This window comes from Zootoca vivipara, chromosome 11 (genome assembly GCF_965207765.1).
Source record: "Zootoca vivipara chromosome 11, rZooViv2.hap1.1, whole genome shotgun sequence".
Taxonomy (NCBI): Eukaryota; Metazoa; Chordata; class Lepidosauria; order Squamata; family Lacertidae; genus Zootoca; species Zootoca vivipara.
Genome location: NC_142594.1, coordinates 47,322,121 through 47,345,040, shown reverse-complemented (window position 1 = coordinate 47,345,040; position 22,920 = coordinate 47,322,121). Strand labels below are relative to the sequence as shown.

Genomic DNA, 22,920 nt, shown 5'->3' with positions numbered 1-22,920 from the left:
GCACATTAATTTAAACACAGGATCTTGAAATCCAATAACTTGCTTCAACATGTCACAGGAAACAAGAGCAATTCACATTAGTGTGGCTACTACAATTGCATATGCACCCCAGATCTAAAGACATTGGTACTTATAAGCAAATTCCTTTGACAACAATGAGTTTTACTTCCACAGGCTAAGTTTCGGATTGAGGTTCCTGCTTCCCGCCGCCACCACCACTTTGCTTTGAATACTTAAAAACAAAGCAGAACAGTGAGCATTCTCTAATGTACAATGATGCCTGGTACAGGAAAAAATTATGTGTTCTTTCACAAGCGAACAACTTGGCGCTAGGCCATCTTGGGACCTTCCCTCTTGCTTCAACACACTCTAGGCCCTCAAAAATATATGTGGACCCTGTCAACAAGGCCCAAGGAAAGGAGAGCCGGAGACGCGCCCTTTCCCACTCTGAACAGCAAATAAAGATTTGAAATTACATTATAATTAATTTGGATTGTTACCCTATCACCACAGTTGCCGACTTCTTAAAAAAACAGAGCCGCAACATAGTATTGATCTATACCACTGAAAAATAATTGCTAGTAAAGCTGATGGTTTTTCTTTAAAAAAAAAGATTCTAGTTTAAACAACCAATTACACAGAAATGGAGTCAACAGCATCTATCTAGACAACACAGGTGCTGTGTGCCATGATTTTGCATCTCTAGACCATGCCATACCATTTGTTGTTATAAATTACAAAGTACTAAAGAGCCTACAGAAACAACGTAGCATTATCAAAGCCCTGGCTTTACGTTGAGTGAAGTGATTTAATATACAATATCAAACATTATGCTAATAGCAATTCAGCCCGAAATGTCACCAGTTTATTATGTTGTCTTACCGCATATTTCAAGGGCTTATAAGCATCAGAATAAAAAAAGTATTTTTTATATTCTGCGTAGATTGGCTCATCCTTCCTAGGAGCATATCTCTTGAATATCTTTTTGTTAGTGACTGGGTCGTCTTGAAGTTGATAGTCGTTCATCCGATCACATATCTTTTCCAAAATGTCTGTTAAGAAGGTCTCTGACTTTGTAAAAGCAACCTAAAGGGAAGGAGAAAATTACATCTCTCTCTTTCAATATATATATATCTGTATACACCGAAATTTCCAAATGTTACAAAAGCAAAAGGCTACAAGCACAGGGCTCTTACACAGGTCAAAGAAACAGAGCAATGTCAGCAGATCTCCATATCTGCATAATTGTTGACCCATATTATATTACACACATAATTAAAAATGTCAGCTGAATCTACGATGACACTTGCAAAAAAAAATTAAACATCTACGGTTCTCATAAAGCATTCCTTATAGACTAATGTGCCATTATAAGCTTTTAGATTTGCAAGCACATTTTGCTATTAAAAGAAGATGTATAAGACTCAGCAAATCAAAAGAGAAAAATCAACTTTCCATGGCCCATGTTTTCTTGACGTACCCTTGAAAGATTTCTTGTTGGAATCAGCTTTGCTTCTTTAACGGGAGCAGTTTCTAAAAAGTCTCTCTCCCTCTCTCTCTCTCCCCCCCCCCCCAAGTCCTTCAGTTGGTCTGTCTTACTTGCTGTTCGTCAACTCAGATGCAGCTGTTTAATGCCTCCCAGGGGTGTGCAGAAAGAAAATAGCCGCTTACAAAATTTAGCTTCTCCCAGGTTCTACTGTTTCAAGCTTTATTTTCCAGCAGCTGGCCCATGTCTTCGCCCATGCCTCTTCCTTCAGAATTAAGCAAGAATTCGGGGGGAAAACATTTAGACGCTACCTACATACTTAGCGAGGGTCTCAACAGCTAGTGCTGCAGGGGTCAAAGAGCAGCCCTCATCCCTGGAAACCGGGACAAAAAACTTCTCTCCCGTCTAGACAGGTCAAGGTGCAAGATGCGCCTATCCCTGTTGCTTCTTCCGGAAGGGGGCGTGAATTGAAGCCAAGTGCACAGTAAACAACAGGGCTGCATCCTTGGGCCTTTAGAAGATCTTTCTCCCCCCCCTCTCCACCCTCTGCTGATCAAAGTAGGAAGTTATCATGACAACCATAGTCAAAGGGACTGAATCACAAATGAACTCGATTTCTGCAATGTTGATATATCCAGTCTCCATTGTCTCTTTTCAGGCTCGGTATGAAGCCTTCCGGTCTCAATGATTACATTACAGAAGCACTTTCATATGTGTGCTCCGTTTACACAAAGGAGTTCCTTGCTTCACCACCATCTGGCTACAAATCAGATAAATAAAGGCAGAAGAATTAAAATTAAAGCTTAGGGTTCCTTCCCCCTCCTCCTCCTCCCCTCCCCCTCCGCTCCCCACCTCTTGTGCTTCTTAAACTGGGCCCTTTTATGAGACGTTCTCCTTCAGCCTCAGCCCCGTTTTGCATTTGGAATCTTAACTCTTTTTTTTTAGATGGAAACTGGGAGCAACAAAAAGGTAAATGCTGCTCATTAAGGCGGGGGCGGGTGAGTTGCGGGAGAGTGAACGATGTGGGTTTTATCCCCCTGCAAATGTTGGATGCAAATTTTCAAGCGCCATATTGAAGGCCAATTCGTAAATTAAGCAGATTATCCAAAATGTGGTTCTGCGCACACATGGAATTATACTTCCCCTCTCTCTTCCTCTCTCATTCCCTTTCTCACACAGAAACAAACACTTGCACATAAACAGTGACCAAGCAGCATGGTTCCCAAAAGATTAAGTGGAATATGCAATTCAGCAACACTGCCCCCCCCCCCGCTTATGGCTTGGGGGTTAGAAAGTCAAATGCGCTGACATTATTTGGAAGTAATTTCCATTTATTTCAATGGAGCTTCCTTTATTATGTTTAGAATCAAGATGGATATAATAAAACAAGGGGTTTCTTGTCTGCTTTTCTTTTCTTCTGCTACTTTCACATCTTTTAGAAATCTGCAATGTCTTCATTTTTCAAGACACAACTTTGCCTAAAACTTATTACAGAGCCTAAGGATTTGGCCAAAAGTAGCACATGATGCAATGATATAATGAGGGTTAAAGTCCAGGGAGTTTTTATTATCTCTGACGCAACTATACCATCATATAGCTGCCATGGCTACAGTCTCATACAGGGTTAAGAGTGCTCCAGGTCATTGCTTTCAATGCTTGTTTAATTCTGTGTTGGGTTGAGTAAAGGGCATCATACAAAATAGTACATAGGAAATGAAACTAATAGTTAGTTTTCAAGCCTAAATAAAAATGCAGGAAGAATTATGCACAAGTTCTATCTCAACCGACTGATTAAAAAAGGATCTGTAGCATTTTCATAACAGCAGGATGGGTATTTTGCGAAGCTTGGAGTGGGGAAAAAGTTATTTCAGAAGATATTCCTCAGTTGGTTAAATCCAACCCAATGAAGTACCAAAAACACACCTCAGATAAGCAGCATATCCCACAATGGACTGCAAGGGGATTCAGACTAGAGACATACAAATTAGAACTTCCGAAAATATGAAAGTCAGCAACTCAATGCCAGCATACAGTAAGCATATTTCTGTCCCATTGGCACCAGTGACAGTTAAGCATGCTTAGCCATGAGCTGGTCTGTGCCCTATGACACTGGAATGCACTTTTATGACATAAAAACTAAGTTTACAACAAATATGATAACAGACAAAACAAACAAACAAGCAAGCAAACAAACAAACAAACAAACAGCCCAGTTACCCCCATTGCCTGTGTAGGGTTGGCACAGTGGCTGATCACAGTTACTACAAACATTTCCTTTTCTCAAACCACTTTTCCCTCCCCACCCCTTTCTGAAATGAACAGAGTTCAGTCAGTGTGAGACTAGCTCCCCCCCCCCAAAAAAACAGAACTGCTGGGAGATTGAATTACCCTTGCACACAGATGTGGGTGCTATTATTATATAGAAATATATAATACACACACACACACACACACACACACACACACAAGCATAAATCCCACAAATGAAATAGGTACAATTTTTGCCAGTTCTTTAGCTAACCAGGTTTGATTAGTAAGCAACAGCAATTTCCATTTAAACCAAATGTCTTTCCCTGACGTATAGACTTTCTCTACAAATATATCACAGCCACGACCACTACCAGTGCAACATCCTTCCTCCCAAAGTTAAGGATGCTTTAAAATTGCCTCAATAATAAAAAAGGGGGGGAGCATTTAGGCATGTGGCAGAAAACGAAAGCCTTTCTTTGGAGACTCTGAAGATTTTGAATGGTACTTGTCAATAAAGCAACTCCCATTGTAGTCACACCGGAGATGTGGGCCTCACTCCATCCCGAAAAAGCTGTCGCAGAGATAGTAAGCTCATTAAAATATGAATAACAAGGCAGCCATCATTGTAAGAAGAGAAAGGCATCTTACTTTGTATCAAACTTTTAGCTTATCATTTATTTATTTTTTGCAAAACAACAAGAATTAACATGGTATCTCCCCCCCCCCAAAATCCCTCTAACCCCCATTGGTTTTTTGTTGTTTTTGGAAATTTTAGCACTGCATGGAGTACTCTAAGCATTTTCCAGATTCTTTTTTTTAAAAAAAATCCCACAGTGCTGCTGATCATTCAAAGCATGTCTGACATGGGGGGGGGGGGGAGAGTAAGCTGATCTTTCCAATATTTCAAAATGCTGAAAGCGAGTGAGAGAGAGAGAAAGAGAGAGAGAGAAAGTTAATATCTGCTACAACACACATGGTCATGTGCACATAGAGAGGCAAATCAGTTCCAGAATATTTTAGCCAATTTTAAGCCCCACGATGGAGAATTCATTACAGGCTGCAGCGATGACACCTTCATAACAGTCAATTACAAGGAAGCTCATGAGCCAGTTCATTACTATGTCTCTGCTAATCTCGTTGTAAATTTGTGCCTTGATAGAGACCATAACCAGCCAAGAATGCAATTGGGTTGTGGGCATGGGATAAGAAAAATAAAAATGTAACGGCTGCAGATGGACATCTTCCAAAATCCAGAGTGCCAATCAAGTATTTTCCATGTGAAAGCCTCTCTCTCCCTCCCCTGCCTTCCACTTCCTCCATCAGTGCTGCAGTATGTATGAATTACGCAAGCATGTTTATGTATGTTCAACCACCCATGTATATGAGTAAGTTCACGTCTAACAAGCATTCAGAAGTTAGTGACTTAACTGTGTGGAGGAGTGGGATTCCAGGAATTTGGAAACAAGTGTTTTTTTTAAAAAAAAGCGTTTCATGTCATTTAATCACAAGCTTTATAATTGATGAAAGTATTCCAATCATTTCCGATATTTATTAAGAGTCAATATTTAAAAGTGAGAACTCCAAAAGCCCGTCCCCCTTCCCCTTTGCTCTAGGCTACGAAGAGGAGAAACATGAATGCCGAACTACTACTCAAAAGGCTGATGGGATATATAATTAGCTATTATGTTAATTGAATCCACTGTGAGTTTGTTGTATGAGATTTCTTCATATAATATGCAAATGATCTCCAAGGTTTAGTTTTATTAGACAATATAATTAGAAATCCTTTTAAAGGAGAGAATTCTAACGAGGCGTAATAAAGGTTGGAAAAATGTGTTTGCTGTGTGGCTCTACCACCTGGGCTTGCTTAATTAAAAAAGAGAGAGAGAGAGAGGAAGAGACTTTATTCACCAACAGGAAAATTTCAAAGAAAGTTATGCTTAAAAAAACACAAGTTTATTACGAAAATGTGACGTTGAGCAGGAAACATTCATTCACATGGAAACATAAATCCTGCTCCCTGTTTTAGCCTGCGAACATTGTTCACTCATATTTATTTATTTTTTTAAAAAAAGTTTTCCCAATGCAAAACTGTGGTCCCTTGTGTAGAGATGTATATGAGAGAGGCAAATTCATGGAGAAAGCGCCCCCCCATCATCGTTATTAAGAGTCGTGATCCGAGCAGAGGAAGGTACTTTAGCTTTTGTGCTGTAACTAATCAGCGTAACTTCATTTACAGTAACAAACACTGACATTCTAACATCTGGAATTAAAAGCCTTCCTCGATAGTGAAGAAAGGCAGGCTCTGTTACTCTAGAGCTGGCTGCATAGGCAACAGTTGTGTTCCACTTCGTGTGAGACCACCAGCAATGCCAACCCTAAAAACAATTTTTTTCGTGGTCCATTCCCGAATGCTCGCTCATTGCACCAAGAAACAGCGACAGAATACCCAGTGTGTAATTCTAGGCTCATTCAAACAGCACAGCAGCAGCAGCAGCAACTGCCGTATGCTATGTTATATTGAATATTGTATTCTTTCATGTAAAACGATTTTCATGATAAAAACGATCAAGTTAACAGAGCACCGATCTGCCTTTGTTTTTACCTGTACTAAGCCTCCGCAATAGTGAGATGGCCGATTTGGGAGTCGGGGGATGGGTGGGAACCTATGAGAGTCAGAATATGGAGGGAAGAGTTGACCGATGACCTAGTGTTCTACCTGATCAACTGAGATACAAACACAAGGTTGTGTCCAACTCCGTTATACTTAGCTACGTTAGTCATGTCCATTAATTTCAATGGGAGTAACACTGGCTACTACAAGCCATAGAAATTAGAGTGCAACAACTGGATCATTTAATTATCAGCAAGGAGCTGATGATTCTCAGCATAAAATGGATTTGTTGCTATCCAGTAGAAATAGAAAATAGAAAGGATTGAATCTTTTGCCTTGGGTGCTGCTACCAAACCCCCGCACAAATAAAACATAGAGCTAGACTCGTAATACACTTTGTAATGTCTGATCTTTTATAACTTACTAGCAGCCTCGTACCCTGCCCTACTTGGAAAATCTACGATGCTGAAAAATATCAGTGCCGTAAACAAGATTAGTGGTTAAAATCAGGAAAGTTCTGGAATGGATCAGTACATCATGTTGATTCAGAATGGTGTCCAATGGTATCCAAACATAAATTAAAACCTGCTCCTCGATCTCAGGAACCATTGTGCAAAATCTGGTTACAATTCTTAAGAGGCGTCCAAATGAACAGTGAACAGACAAGCAACTTCCCAAAATATATCGTATTTGTATGATGATGCATAGCTTGTTGTCTTTTGGTTAAGAACTGTGGCCTGAAAAATGTTAACCTAAGGCCCAACCCAAAGCACAGGGCAGTCTCGAGCAGGTCGTGCACCCTGGTGCCGGCCCGGTGCCCTGATGCACCGCGCCACCGGGGGTCTACCTAGAGCCGGCCCTGCCAAAGCATCTTTATTCAACATAAAACTCCATGTTCAGTGAATGTTTTTCCCTTTTCCTTTTACTGATTACCTGGATGACATTTGTTAATATGGTTGTGTGTGGTTTTTGTGTACTTTTAGAAGAAAAGGATGTGGGCAACTGATAACAAGAGCTTCATCCAAGCCTGCTTGGCCACTGCGTTCTGTGGGGCTTAGACACATGTGAATGTGCAGAGAACTGCAGCCAAGCAATGCTCTGCCTCCCCTTAGAGCCACTTATTGTCTGCCAAACATCTGCTGCCCTGCCCTCTCTATGCCACCAGCCTCAATGGTCATCACCAGCCGCCTCTGGCCTGCTGTTTATACCGTCTCAGTCCTGCAGGTTCCTTCTCCTTGGCTGTTCTGACTTTTCTCCAGGGAAAGCCATCCTCAGCATGCCTTTCTTCCCAATACTGTAGCCACACCTTCCCATTCTGTGGTGATTCTCATAGATGCCAGCTTTGTATATACAGTGGTAAAAGGTAAAGGTAAAGGGACCCCTGACCATTAAGTCCAGTCATGGACGACTCTGGGGTTGCGGTGCTCATCTCGCTTTACTGGCCAAGGGAGCCGGCATACAGCTTCTGGGTCATGTGGCCAGCATGACTAAGCCGCTTCTGGCGAACCAGAGCAGCGCACGGAAACGCCGTTTACCTTCCTGCCGGAGCGGTACCTATTTATCTACTTGCACTTGATGTGCTTTCAAACTTCTAGGTTGGCAGGAGCAGGGACCGAGCAGCGGGAGCTCACCCCATCACGGGGATTCGAACCGCCGACCTTCTGATCGGCAAGCCTTAGGTACTGTGGTTTAACCCACAACGCCACCCACGTCCCCATATACAGTGGTACCTCGGTTTAAGAACAGTCCTGTTTACGAATGATTCAGTTTACGAACTCCGCAAAACCGGAAGTAGTGTCCGGTTTGCAAACTCTACCTTGGACTAAGGACGGAATCTGAATGGTGGAAGGGCACTGGCGGCGGGAGGCCTCATTAGGGAAAGTGCGCCTCGGTTTAAGAACAGTTTCGGTTTAAGAACGGACTTCCAGAACAGATTAAGTTTGTAAACCGAGGTACCACTGTAGTTTGGTAAGAGCACACTGCTGAGTTTTGTTCCTTCTATCTCTGTGGATCATTTCCAGTCTTGCAAATACCACAAGGACTGTTGCTCAGTAATAAAATGCATGCTGTTGATGCAAAAGGTACTGGATTCAATCCTTTAAAAATCTGCAGGGAGAGCTAGTGTGAGACCGTGCTTTGAGTGCTGGACTGGGGAGACCAGGGTTATGATCCCCCCTCAACCATGAAATTCACTGGGTGACCTTGGGCCCAGCATTCTCCCTCAGCCTAACCTACCTCACAGGGTTGTTGTGAGAACAAAAACGGGGAGGGGGAGAACCATGGATGGCACTTGAGCTCCTTTGGCGGAAAGGTGAGATATGAAGGCAATAAAAGGTAAAACTGGGGGGGCGGCTGCCAGCTGAAACCTTGGGAAGCTGCTGCCAGTCTGTGCAGGCCACAGAAAGTGCAATGGACTGTGAGTGGTCTGAATCAGTATAGAATACTTCCTCTGGTCTTCTGGAGGAGAGCTGAACAGCTTGCTTGGTGAAGTGAATCAAGCTCTTATTATAGGACAGTGTGAATTTGTTTACATGGAACTCATTGCATGCATCTGTAAAAAAATTTTTAAGCCTTCCTAGGTGACTAGGAATAGTTAAAGCTATAGTATAGTTAAAGCTATGGTTTTCCCAGTACTGTAGTGATGTATGGAAGTGAGAGCTGGACCATAAAGAAGGCTGATCGCCGAAGAATTGATGCTTTTGAATTTTGGTGCTGGAGGAGACTCTTGAGAGTCCCATGGACTGCAAGAAGATCAAACCTATCCATTCTGAAGGAAATCAGCCCCGAGTGCTCACTGGAAGGACAGATCCTGAAGCTGAGGCTCCAATACTTTGGCCACCTCATGAGAAGAGAAGACTCCCTGGAAAAGACCCTGCTGTTGGGAAAGATTGAGGGCACAAGGAGAAGGGGACGACAGAGGACGAGATGGTTGGACAGTGTTCTTGAAGCTACAAATATGAGTTTGACCAAGCTGCGGGAGGCATTGGAAGACAGGAGTGCCTGGCGTGCTCTGGTCCATGGGGTCACGAAGAGTCGGACACGACTAAACAACTAAACAACAACAAGGTGACTAAAAATCCACTCAAGGTGTGCCACTGGAAGGGCAAGCTGTCTTGGTAGGGCTACAGCTCCTTAGTGAAGTGCACACTTTGCAGGCAGGATGTTCCAGGTTGACTCTGCAGCGTCTTCAGGTAGGGTTGGACAGCAGTGGCCAAAACCTTGGAGAACTAATGCCAGGCAGTACAGACTACCACGTAAAACAAGTCTGCTGCTTGTGACAGCCCGGAGGTGGATTTTCAGCATTTTCTTGCTGCGCCAGCTCCTAGCTATCATAGCACAGGGGCCCAAACTGGGCTCATCTCCAAGTGCATGGCCAGCTCCCCTCGGCCCCACCCAGTAGTGTGTGTGTGTGTGTGGCAGAAACTAGGGTTAGGGTTAGGATTGCCTCCTTGTCATTGTTGTTTTGAGTCAATAGCAGTTACGGAGGGAATCCGGATCAGGCCCAAGGGAAAGGAGAAGGGGATTTACACCTTGATGGATTGGGACACCAGCTCCCATCCTGCAGCTATTTACTTTGTGGCTGGGGGGAAATGCAGTTGCTAATTGTGTGGCTATCATCACAACTGTTTTAGCCCTTAGCATGGCTGCGCCCACCGAAGGAAGTCCACAGAATATCACACCTGGTTCCAGAAATGGTTTGCTCTCTTGTCCCCTGTCCTATCAAAGCTTCTTGTTAAGTCTTGCTAGTCACCTACACGGGTAATGGGGAACAGCAATGTCACCAGAGTGATAATGGTGGCTTCTGCTGTGCCAGGACTCGGACCAGGATTCAGCCACAGCAGAAACACCAAGGATCCTCCTAGTTTCTGATCCTATGAGTCATTGTCCCAGTGCGGCAACCGATAGGATCAGGCTGCACAAGCCAGTTTCAGAAAGTGGCGATAGGCAGCTGAAGTGAAGTTTGCTTAAATCCTGTTGATCTCGAGTTCCGGTTCCGGTCGCAGGAATGGCTGACCCTTTTTCCATCTTTCCGACCTTCATAAGGAATTTGGCGGTTGCTAGGGGAGTAAATGGCAACCTCCCCACCTCTCCGGGGGTTACGGAGAGGGCCGCAGGCCCGCAGATGCCCCTAAACCCGCCCCGATTGTTCAAGGGGCGGAGGGGCCAGGGCTGAAAGCACTTATGGAGGAGCGGAGCTCCCCGGACGCCGACCTGCGTAGCGGGATCTCCATGATCAAAGAAGATAATTGGGCTTAAATTCATGGACGTGCTTCAGAAAGGAAGGGCAGAAGCTCTGTTTATTGCCAAGGAATTTTCGCTGCTGAGCGTGAGGAGTGAGGGAGTATATCATCGGCAAGAAAGATTGATTGGGACGCCACGAGAAGGGAAGTGAGTCTTCTTTATTCTTTCATACACTCTACGAGTTATTTTATACCTTCCCGGACGTGATGTCCTGTTTGTTTGGAACAAATGAGAAATGGAACTTAACTGTGTGAGTTAGACTCTATAAAACTATTGATATGATATGGTTAGAAGCTGTAAAACTGTTGAAGAGAGGGCCCCCCCTCCAACTGGACAATCGGAGTGCGGCTGGAAGCGTTTGGATTTATGAGGTGTGACGCACTTGGAATTTGAACAGCGATCTGAAGTTAAGTTGATCTCAACCGAAGGAAGTCATTTTTACGTCCGCTGCAGAAATCGTTGAAACTTAAAGGTGCTTCCCTTTGACTACTTAATACATTTAGAACATTTTCTAAACTTGTAGCTAATCTTATGTATTCAGTCACTGAAACCCCCCCAAAAGTATTGTCCAACATAACCTCCTACCTCCCCCAATTAAATTATACACAGCACTGTCTACTTCAGCTAAAAATCAGTTTAGTTAGCGGCTCCTTTCCTGTGTGTTGTACATTGGCTGATTAACATATTGCTTACATTCTCTAATGGACATTCTAAAATTGCCCAACATGTGAATAATAAGCAGACAATCAAAGGAAAAGCAAAGCAATCAAAATACAAAACTATTCCCTGCCCCCTACCCACCCCGCTTCTTTCTTTCCACTCCTGGAAGTATAACAGTGAACTTCTCTGAGAGGCCTGAAGCAACCTTCAAATGCAGGAAAGTGATTTTTGACATCTTGAGATCCTCGTCAGGGTGCTTCCAAGCAGAGGCTTCGGGGGGAGCAGCAGATGTGCTGAATCCCTGGGATTCTTCCGAGTGCCTAAAAATGACAGTCTCTGGTGTGGCTGTGCCACTCCCGGATCCCCACCAAGAACTGCTGCTAGACCAAACCTGCCCCCCAAGCAAGGAAGTTCAAGAGAGGCAGCACGTGATGTTTAAAACCAGCAACATCTCATTATGTTTCAAGTAGTTTTAGTTTGAAACAATGGCACACAAGTGGTTTTTTTTTTTAAGAAACCAAAAGGGTTTCCTTTTCGTGGTCCTTGGAAGCTATGCAGCATACCCGTTGCCCCTGAATTTGTATTCCCTGAAGATGAGAAGGTCCTGTGTGGGCAGGGCAGGATGTCCATGCAGACAGACCGCAGGACAGGACAGCTCAAAGGGAAGTCATTGTACCTGTTCCCCACAGACACTATAGCTCTATCCACAATTTCTTCATTTTATAGTAGCAGGTTCAGGAGCACCATCTCAGTTTCTATAGGGCAGGCATCCCCAAACTGCGGCCCTCCAGATGTTTTGGCCTACAACTCCCATGATCCCTAGCTAACAGGACCAGTGGTCAGAGATGATGGGAACTGTAGTCCAAAACACCTGGAGGGCCGAAGTTTGGGGATGCCAGGTATAGGGATTCATTTGGTTCTTTCTAGAACAGGAAACGAAAATAGCACTTGCTCTAGAACACTTAAAGGGCCCTCCAGCTGTCTTTTTTTTATTGTGCTTTCACGATCATATGTGCTCGTGATGGAATAAAGGATGGAATCCAGTTCTGCTTTCAAGACTGTTTGCATCTGCAAAAGTTTTGGGGTAGACATACTGCTTCGTTTCCATACCCTCTAACATTTTCCCAATGAAAATAGGGATGTCCCATTCCAGAACGATTATTTTACTATTTATACCCCACACATCTTACTGACTTGCCCCAGCCACACTGAGTAGCTTCCAACATATATAAAAACATAATAAAACACTAAACATTTTTTTTAAAAAAAACAAAACACCTTCCCTATTTCCTTCAGATGGCTCCAGGGTTGGATAACTCCATACCCCATGGGCGTAGGCAGGGGGGCAGGAGGGGGCAGTTGCCCCCCCTAGAAGCAGGGCCGCTGACCAGCCTGCCCCGCTGCCCGCCGCGGGAGAAGGGAGACGTCCCTTCTAGCCGGCTGGCTGTGGGGCGGGTGGAGGGAAAGCCAGCCAAACGCTTTGCGTGGCTCTGGGGCTTTCCCTCCACCCACCCCAAAGCCAGCTGGCTAGAAGGGATGTCTCCCTTCTCCCTTGCTGGCTGTGGGGCGGGTGGAGGGAAAGCCAGCTTTCCCTCCACTCGCCCTGGCGATCGCGGAGGGGGAGAAGGGGATCAGAACAGCCCGATTTCGGGCTGATCCTGGTGCCCCCTCGCCCTTGCCGATCGCGGAGGGGGAGGAGGGGGTCGGAGCAGCCCGATTTTGGGCTGATCCGGGTGCCCCCTCGCCCCTGCCGATCGCGGAGGGGGTCGGAGCAGCCTGATTTTGGGCTGATCCTGGTGGCCCCTCGCCCCTGCCGGTTGCGGAGGGGGTCGGAGCAGCCCAATTTCGGGCTGATCCTGGCGGCCCCTCGCCCCTGAATGACCATGGCTTTCCTTGCCCCACTGTGGCCCCTCCCCCATGCCTTGGTCCCGCCCCTTGCCCCCCTAATTTTGATCCTGGCTACGCCCCTGTCATACCCTCCAACATTTCTCCAAGGGATATCTTAAGGAAAAGTGGGACATTCTGGGATCAAATCCAAAACCAGGATGGCTTCTCTAAATCAGGAACGTCCCTGGAAAATAGGGACACTTGGAGGGTCTGTGTTTCCAGTCACTGCGTGTACCTTAACTTCCTGCTGAAATTCTGCAATGTCTTAAAGCACGAATGTTCCAGGTTTGTATTGGTGGGTGGCGTGGGGTTGGTCCTGTTTTTGGTGCAGTATAGTGCAAGGTTGCCTGTCCAGGTGGCAATAATGCAATAATTGAAGAACCATTGCAAAACTAATAAAGCGGAATGTGTGGACACTAGTAGAAATCCACTATCAATGCACTTTTGCATCAATGACATCTTGTAGAATATTCCCACAAAGAAACCATGTTCAGAGCGGCTCTCTCATGCTTTCCCGTACTACGTTCATTGTACCTGTTTGCAGGTGATGAGACATCCTATTTAGCGAAACCAGAAACACAAAAAGCTTCCATGCAGAGGTAGCCTTAGGTCCTGCCTACAGAGCAATGGTGTCGTTTCAGTGGTGCCTGTTGGTTTGTTGAACTGCTGCCAAGCCAGACGTAAACCTAGTGTTTGCACCATCCCCGTCCCCCACCAAAGAGGCTCCCCCCCCCCCCAAGGCCTTGCTTGATGGTGCTTGCCTGTCATTCTCAGAGAATGTCCTTTACGAAATTACTTTGTTTGACTCTCACAGGAAAAGATACAACTGTGCAAAAATGTATGTTTGTGAAACTGCAGGAGGAATCACTTTTGAGGGACTTCAAAGGAAGAAGAGCTGGTATTCAGCAAGGAATACTATTTGTGTCACACCAGGAAAGTCTTTTTGCTTTCCCAAGATTTGACAGACTACTGACAGGTAAGCACAGAGTCTGGTGGGAGTGCTACCTATTCCTAGAACCACAGTTCCTTCTCCCACTTTTCATATGTTTTGGTATCGCATCCAATTTTAGCTGGGATATTTACTCATCTTGGAAGTGGCGCAAATTACCGTATTTTTTGGACAGTAACACACACCTAATGTTTAGAGGGGGAAAGCCCCATTTTGGGGGGAATCAGCTCACAGTTGTGTAGCTTCTTTTGCAAATGGGAAAAGCCCCATTTTTGGGGGATCAGTTCACAGTTGTGCAGCTTTTTTGCAAAGGGGGAAAGCTCCATTTTTGAGGATCAACTCAAGGTTGTTGAGCTTACTTTGCAAAGGAAAAAAATCCTGTTTTATAGGGTTCAACTGTCACAGTTCTGCAGCTTCTTTAGGAAGGGAAAGAGAGCCATTTCTACAGTTTCCAGACAGATAATCTAATCAGCCAGTCACATGTGCTGGGGAAACAAACAGCCTCCCTCTGCAGAACATTCAACAATGGAGCACGGGGCAAGGGGGCAGGCCGGGAAGGGAGCTAGCCTCCCTTATCTCCCTCCCCGATCTCTTGCAATCAGCTGTTGAGCAGCTTCCTTTAAACACCCTCTTTCCCTCTTGTTAGCCTTTAGCTCAGGCATCCCCAAACCATGGCCCTCCAGATGTTTTGGCCTACAACTCCCATGATCCTTAGCTAACAAGACCAGTGGTCGGGGAAGATGGGAAATGTAGTCCAAAACATCTGGAGGGCCAAAGTTTGGGGATGTCTGCTTTAGCTCTTTCTATTAAAAAAAAATGCACGATCTGCTTTTCGCCCCTGGGCAATTCAGCTCCAGGGACCACGCATTTGCTCCATAACATGCACAGACATTTCCTCTTACTTTTTAGGAGGAAAAAAGTGTGTGTTATGGAACAAAAAATACAGTAAGGACTCCTGCAGCTCCCCCAGCACACAAACACCATTCCTGGTGGTAATTCCCAGGTGCTTTTTGCATTGCAAATGTTGCACATCGGCCAAGCTCTCTAATTCAGCACCTGTATGTGGTAAAGAAGGAGTGCACAAACTAACCCACATCCCTTTTGCAACTAGTCCTTTTATACAATGCATTCTTCTTATGCCATGTTGGGGCAGTGCTGATAGAAACAGACAGCTGAAATGTGTTATTTATCTAAAATGCTCAGCCATTATTTTATAAATAAAACTTCATTATAGCAGCTGACTAGTACTGGAAAACCAGCATTCTTCAGAATCAGTATATATATATATATATATATATATATATATATATATATATGCATGTATGTAGACTCCACCCAGACCTGACTGGCCTGATTCTGACAGGCTCAGCCTGGCCTTGCCCTATCCAATTCCACCTTCAGCCTGAAGGGAACACTATTTTGGAAATCAAATGTCTGCGCTGTAACGATGTATGAGTGGTCACAGGCATTGCCTTCTAAAACACAAGGGGAGAGAGGCCGGACCTAAAGTGACTTGCACCAAAGTAGAAATCTCTGCAGCTATGGAGTCCAAAACGTGCCCGGCCCTGCCAAGAAAACTCGCAGGCATTGTGCAAAAGGAGCCAGCTGGCCACGTATGTGAACACCAAGCCAGGAAACTTTGTATGGCTTGTGGGTATGAACACAGACAGCTGAAAGGAAGAGGGATGAAAGGTTTGCTGACATTCCACTCAACCTTAACCATCCTTTATTCACCAAAAATAATGGTTAACTGCAGGGGACTTGGCGCATGACCCCATTCATCCGTCCTTCTATACTAGCTGGGGGTGGGTGGAGGGGGAAAGAGAGAGAGAGAGAGAGATACAATAAAGTGCAGTGCAGTGGATTCTGTCATTTAAAGCTATTCTGGATGGATGGAAAAGGGCTTCAGGTGGAAGAACAGAACAGGGTGGAAAAGAGAATACATATCCCATCCATATATATACATAAATATGAATAGACAACAAAGGGGTTCTTCCACATTCTAAGCCAGGATGGGACTTTGCAATGCATACCATTAACTGGAAGAGGGCAGATAATGGCCATACTTTAAGACTAATCTGTAACCTGCGTTCTTCGCCAGAGCCTCAGATTCCAAACACAGAGCAGACGCGCATTTATTGCCACAATATTCTCATTTGGAATGTCTTGCCATCAAATGTGAATGCCAAAAAAACGCCAACAAGAATAAGTATGACCTAGAAAAGTCTTCAGACGTGGACTCTGAAACCATCACACTGGAAAAAACAGAACAAATCTGCGTCTTTAAAAAACCCCAACAATAGTTCTTGGGAACTAATTCTCAGCTGCTTCAGGCAGGCAGTTAAAGTGACCCTTCTATGCATACACCTTTGGCAGGTGCGGAGCATGGCAGAGGCATTTCTACCACACCTAGAACATAATGTGTGTCAAGGACATTTGATTCCTACAATCCTTCCCACAAACAAACAAACAAACAAACAAACAAACAAATGTGTGTTTTCTTCTAGCAGCAACTATTCAGGTAAACACCTTGCTGTGTGGGGGAAATGGCAAAAAATGTCACTTTGCGTTCTGAACACTTACTGTGGTACATTTCACTCCTAGCCTCTCATGTTGAAAGGACTTTTATTTTCAAAAGCAGGCCTGTGAACCTCTCTTCTCTCTCTCTCTCTCTCTCTCTCTCTCTCTCTCTCTCTCTCTCTCTCTCTCTCTCTCTCTCTCTCCCCTCTCCCTCTCCCTCTCCCTCTCCCTCACTTTTAGATAAACCTGATTGAAACAATTACTCAACTTCCTTCCAAAATAAATTCTTTTTTGGGGGAAAAACTTGTATTTTTCCACATTTCCCCCCTCTTTGGGGTAATCTAACCTTGTGGAGAAAGAAATACAGCAAACAAATTCTGCACGGACTTATCAGCTATCACTTAAGAGAGACAAAGGGGATTATCGCCACAGCTGTCAGGAAAGGCAGCTTTCTCGCACAACATTTACAGGTACCAAAGGTCATGTTCGTATCATAGCCTTTGGGGACCAGGCACATATCTCTAAAGAATTAAGTCCTTTGCTGAAATAAACAGAGTCTAATGATTGATTTAAACATTGAAAACAACTTCATGAAGGAGACAATGAGAGGGAGGGACAGAGGGAGAGAACACTGGTAAATGGACAAACAAATCATTTCCTCTCTTTCTTTTTTTAAAAATATGTTTTAATTAAAGGATTTCTTAGGTAACAAAAGTACATATGGTGTCTCTGTTTTTAAAAAATAGAGTCCTTCATACAGCTTGGTTACATTCAGAGTGAGACATTACTGTTATAGGTAATGTGGTTTGTGTGTGAATGCTGTTGCTTGTGTAGTCAAAAGAGCATCACCCACACACAAGAGGCATGGACTCTTAGCAGAGCTATTTTTCTAGAAAAAGATGTGCTAGAGCTCACCATGAACCTCTCCCTTTTTTCAGCCAGAGCTCACTAGCTCAACCTATTTATGGTTGGGGTTGGGTTCTTGAATCCAGGGATCCCTAGTCATAGTCCAAAATTACAACTCCCACATCATATTTTCCATGGGAGTTGTAATTTTGGACTACCGTACATCCTAGCCTCAGACCATGAATTTTCTGCTCATGTCCTGGAGTCTCTTGCCTACGGCCACCTCTGGCTTGTTCACACAGTACAATGACCACAGCCGCATGATGTTTGCATGATGAGGACTGCAATGGACTGCAAGTGTAAGGAACAATTGTCAGGGACTGGCAGGACAACGGGGAGGAGAAAGAGGATCGTGGCGAGGGGTGTAGCTGGGACTGGGACACACTGGGGAAAACTGGAAATGGGGATGGAGAGGTTGGTGTAGGAAGTACTCATGGGGTGACGGAGGATGACAAGGGCCACTCCAACCACTCAATTCCACCCCCACCCACCAGTCAGTGAGCATTCCTCTTGCCCACTAAGCATGCTCGGCCCCCACTGGGCTGTTTGGGGTTCTTCCCACCCTTAGGGTTTTTGATGCAGAGTATTGAGTGCTCCTGTTCAGCCCACTTGCAGGATACTCCATTCCCTCCCTTCTTCCCTCCCTTGTGGCTTGGGTTCCTGTAGGCATGCTGACACCTCCCTCTTGTGCGGCGATGGTGGTGTTTGGGATACATAACGACTGCTACTCAAAGAATTGAGATTGGCATTAGTAATTTATGCTAAAAGATAAAATGTTTGTTTGCCTCATCACTCCCCAAAATGCTGAAGTTTGAAGTGAGCCCTTTGGGAAACTCACGCAATAGAATGTGGGTGGTAGAATTTGAAGTGGCAGGGGGATTTCGTATTTCCCAGCAGATCCAAATGTTCATTATTCTTAATAAATACCTGGATTCAAATGTGTCTGAATTGCATTTGTTTTTGTTTGAATACCTCCTGTGGGGATAAGGGTTTAATAAATTAGGGGAGTTAAGCAACTTTGAGTAACTTACTAGAAAGACAAAATATGCTGTTTGTTCAAATTTGAGTTGAATTAATCGACACTGGTTTTATTTGGTAGCTCATTACAGTCGGGTGCTGTCATGTGTGTCTGTTATGTGGGTTTGCTTGGGTTTTGTTTTGCTCTAAATGTGCTTTTAGTTGTGATGAATCAGCAGCTAAAGATGTCTTATCCACTCATTTTATCACTGGAATGGTTTAATCTGTTTTTATAATTGTATATTTAATGTTATAACCCACCTTGGGGCTTTATGGTGAAGGACGGGGTGAGAAATTTCATTCGCATCTTGTAAAAACCATTTTTAATTATAGAGTTAGATCCCTATATGCCTGCAATCACAATTTTAAAAACAAAACAAAACAAAACACTTTTTGGCAATTCTGGAGCACACCAAATAATTTTTAAAATCGGTACCACCGAACTGCCTTCAAGCATTGCAAGTGGATTTTATCTGAACTTCAAAGTGAAGAATCACTTTCACCACTAGTGGGAAGCACTGGCCAACCCATTTGCGACTTGACCCTGAATGTCAAGCAGCGATGGCCTTTGCTACATCTCCTGTGCTAGGAGAATGAGGACTTGGGAGTGCAATGGGCCCAGATGCTGAAGGCTGACAGGCAGGGGTTTTGCTCAGTGGTCTTCAGCAGGTGGGGCCTGACCTCAGGTGGGCTGCATGATGGCAATGCCTTCACTTTATTTTCTGCTGCAGTTTACAGTTTTTTAGAAAAAGGAAAAACAGAGAAAAAGGAAAAACTGTTTTTTTAGAAAAAGGAAAAACAGAGCAAAAAAAAGAGGAGAGAGGGAGAAAGAACCATAATCGACATTGATTATTTCTAAAGAACCTCAAAAAAGTTACATTACAAAGGGACAAAACTCACCGAGAGAAATGTTAGGAGACCCTGCAACTCCCAGCACCTTTAACAAAGTGCAGTTCCCGGGATTCTCTGGGGGAGGCCATGACACTTAAAAGTGGTATGCGTAGTGGAAAATGCGCAAGGAAAAATTGAGGAGGTGTAGGTTTGGCCTTATGCTGCCAACCCTTCCTGCGAGTCCTTGCAGGAGCACTCCTGGCCTTGACGGTGGCCCAGCTGGGCCTTGATTGCCCTGATTAGGAGCCCCAATTGCCACAGGTGGCCCACCTGGTTGAGGCAGGAACAGATAGTGGAGGGCAATGTGGTCAGGAGGAAGAGGATTATGGCTGTGGCTTCCCACGGTTAGATCTGCTGTTGTGTGTGGGTGAAGGTCTGGTGGGGGGGGGGATTGTTCCTTTGAAATTGCTCCTTTGGGGTTATTTCTTGGTGGTAGAGGGTTTTGTATTACCGTAAGAAGGTTTAAGGAGGTTTACTGATTGAGGGGTTTTGTTTCTGTTACTGTTTTAAGGAGGTCCTATTCTGTTGAAATAAAAATTTATTTTCCCTCAACTACTGAAGATTCTTTAAAGAAGCTGCAGAGTTAATTGGCAAAACAGTATGAGGTTGCTTTAAAAGATGCTACTTGAGTGATAGGTTGCATAGACCAGTGTTTCCCAACCTTGGGTCTCCAACTGTTTTTGGACTACAACTCCCATCATCCCTAGTTAGCAAGACCAGTGGTCAGGGATGATGGGAATTGTAGTCCGAAAACAGCTGGAGACCCAAGGTTGGGAAACACTGGCATAGACTGGCCTTTGTCCCACCATACCCAGGCTCATCCTGATCCTCTCTCGAGGTAAGAGAGGGACAACGATAGATCAGCAAAAGCGTGCATGCTCCGAAAGCAGGAGGTCCCAGGTTCAGTTCATGACTCAGAGAGCGGGTGATGGGAAAGAGAGATCTGCCTGAGAGACTGAAGAGCCACCATCAGTCAGATGAGACATACGTGGGCTAGATGGTGTGAGACATCTCCCTATCAGGAATGCTGAATCTGGAGGGGACAATCATAAATGTCACTTTGGCCAATATTACTAGATTGGCAGAAGCTAGATTTGTCAAACTGCTTACTTCCCCTCATATCTCACAGACGTAGGCATTGGGCAACATGAAATGTATTGCTGGAAGGCGCTTCCAGTTTTAAAGAGATGTTGTTAGCCCTGTTGCGGATGTAGCTTAATTCTCAGCTTTCAGTTTCATCATCTCCTACCTGCATGATGCAATCCCACCCGAACACTAGAAACAGAATGCCATGCCCAGTGAAAGGTTTTAGGATGCACCAGAACTAGATGGGGATTTGCCAAGAATGCCTTACATCTGCCTCTAATAAAAGAGATGTTTTGGGTGCTCTCGAAGCTACTAACATGTGTTTGACCAAACTGCAGGAGGCAGTGGAAGACAGGAGTGCCTGGCGTGCTCTGGTCCATGGGGTCACGAAGAGTCAGACATGACTAAATGACTAAACAACAAGCATTATCTGTACTTTTTAGGTTGTGAGCACATTTCCTATAAACACACAGAATTGCCTCCAATGTTAGCCTTACAAAGGGTGGACCCAGCGACATTAGTGGTGATGACCAACATAGGTCCATTAATTTCAATAGGTCTCCTCTGAGTAGAATTTGGTTGGATGTAACCCAAACTCTCTCCAGCATGTCAGCATTTAGCTGTCAAGCTGAGTTCAAGGTGCTGGCCCTGATGTGCAAAGCACATCTTTGGGCAGGATACCCCAAAGAGTGCTTTGCCCCATATATGCCCAATCAATCACTGTGCCCTACAGAAGCAGGTCTCTTATCAGGAGGTCTGCACCATACAATGTTGAAACTGGGCCTTTATTTTATCCGTATATATTTTATTCTTATAGCACACCCTGGGACCTCACTGTGACGAGCAGGTACAAAATCAAATAAAACATAACAAACATTTAAACAGGGCTGGGTGGATTGACAGGTAGGTGGTAGGTCCTGGGCAGAAGAGAAAAAAACACAGTCCCATGTGGCTCTTTTGCATGCTTAATATTGGATTGCAATCTCTTTTGGGGGACACATAATCTGCTAGACATGTGCATACCAGTCACACAAATGTATACTCATGTTGGAAGTAAAACAACAAGACCCGCAATAAGTTACCTGACCTAGTGGGGAAGGGAGGGGCAGACAGCAAGGCAACTTATTCCTCCCCCACTGATTTCTTTTACCTGTAGATTATTTTTCTCAGGTTTTCCTTCCTTCCTCCTCCTCCAGCCAGTTAGTATCAGACCTTTCTTTGGTTAACCTCATGACTCCATGATGGCCATATGTCAGCTTGTACTCTGAACGCCTTTGTTTGTCAGGAGTAATAAAACCTAAGTTTCTTTATTCTTTGAATCCACAGTTTTGTAATACACACACACACACACACACACACACACACACACACACACACACCAAACTCCAACAACGCAGACACGGAGTCAGTTGCTACATCCTTGGCTTTTGTCAACCATCCCCTGTCTCCCCAGTTCAGAAGATAATTTCTTAAATAGCTTCTGGCGCCTGGTGCAACCTCTGGTAGTTAGGGGAAGGACCATAGCTCAGGGGTAGAGCATCTGTCTTGCATGCAGAAGATCCCAGACTCAATCCTCAGCCTAGCCAGGTAAGGCTAGGAGAGATCCCTGTCTGAAACCCACCCACCACTTCTGATAAACAGAACCAGGCCAGGAATGTCACCAGGGAATCACCAAGCATGTGCCATAGGCCTACAGAGTGCTTGCATCATTATCAGGGCCTGGCTGTTCTTTGTATTCCCACTGAACAGCAGGGACATAAAGAGGAGCCACACTCTGATGACACTTGGCTGAGTGTCAGGCCTAATGAGCACAGTAGCTCATCCCCAGTAGGTCTTGCCCCATGAATCAGTTGCCAAGACTGAAAGTCCCCACCTCTCCACAGCTGTCTAAGTCCCCTCCTCTCCAGGGTTTTCCCCAAGCAATCGGAGACTGTGCCTGCCTGAAGCCAACCTCTCCTCCACCTTTTTTTATGCCTCTTCTGGTTCTGGGAGACAAGTGGGGAGGGAAGCTTGTCACATCAGGAGGGGGAGACACCCATGACTCTTCACCAGCCTGACCCACCTCTGCCTCTTGGCCTCCCTACTCCCCTGCTTCAACTTCTGCCACAGACACTCCCAGCTCACTAAGCCCTGTTACCCCCTTCAGCTTCTGACAACCCCTCTTCGCAGTCTTTCCCCTCCTTTCTCTCTGACCACTCATTGTTGTCCTACCACCAATCCCCTGCCTCTGAGCCTTCTTCCCTTGGTGGTTCCCCAGCTGGTTCCTCCCACCATTCCTTTGTGTCCAACCAGTCCATGACATCATGGGACACAAAGAGGAGTAAGACTTTACTGCCTTCATCTCCTGTCCCTCTGGCATAAACACTGCTCTCAGCAGTGGAGCGGGGGATGTCAGGGCAGGCCTTTGTCTCC

At 44.9% G+C, this 22,920-nt stretch overlaps 1 protein-coding gene across 2 annotated transcripts in view; it reads right to left on the bottom strand.

Moving 5' to 3' along the window:
- CNPY1 (canopy FGF signaling regulator 1) overlaps nt 1-22,920 on the bottom strand; it is a 55,348-nt gene that overhangs the window by 7,939 nt on the left and 24,489 nt on the right. For both annotated transcript variants that reach the window (XM_035129686.3, XM_088654278.1), the window contains exon 4: nt 883-1,086. In XM_035129686.3, the coding sequence (XP_034985577.3) occupies nt 883-1,086 (204 nt within the window). The remainder of the gene's footprint in view (nt 1-882; nt 1,087-22,920) is intronic.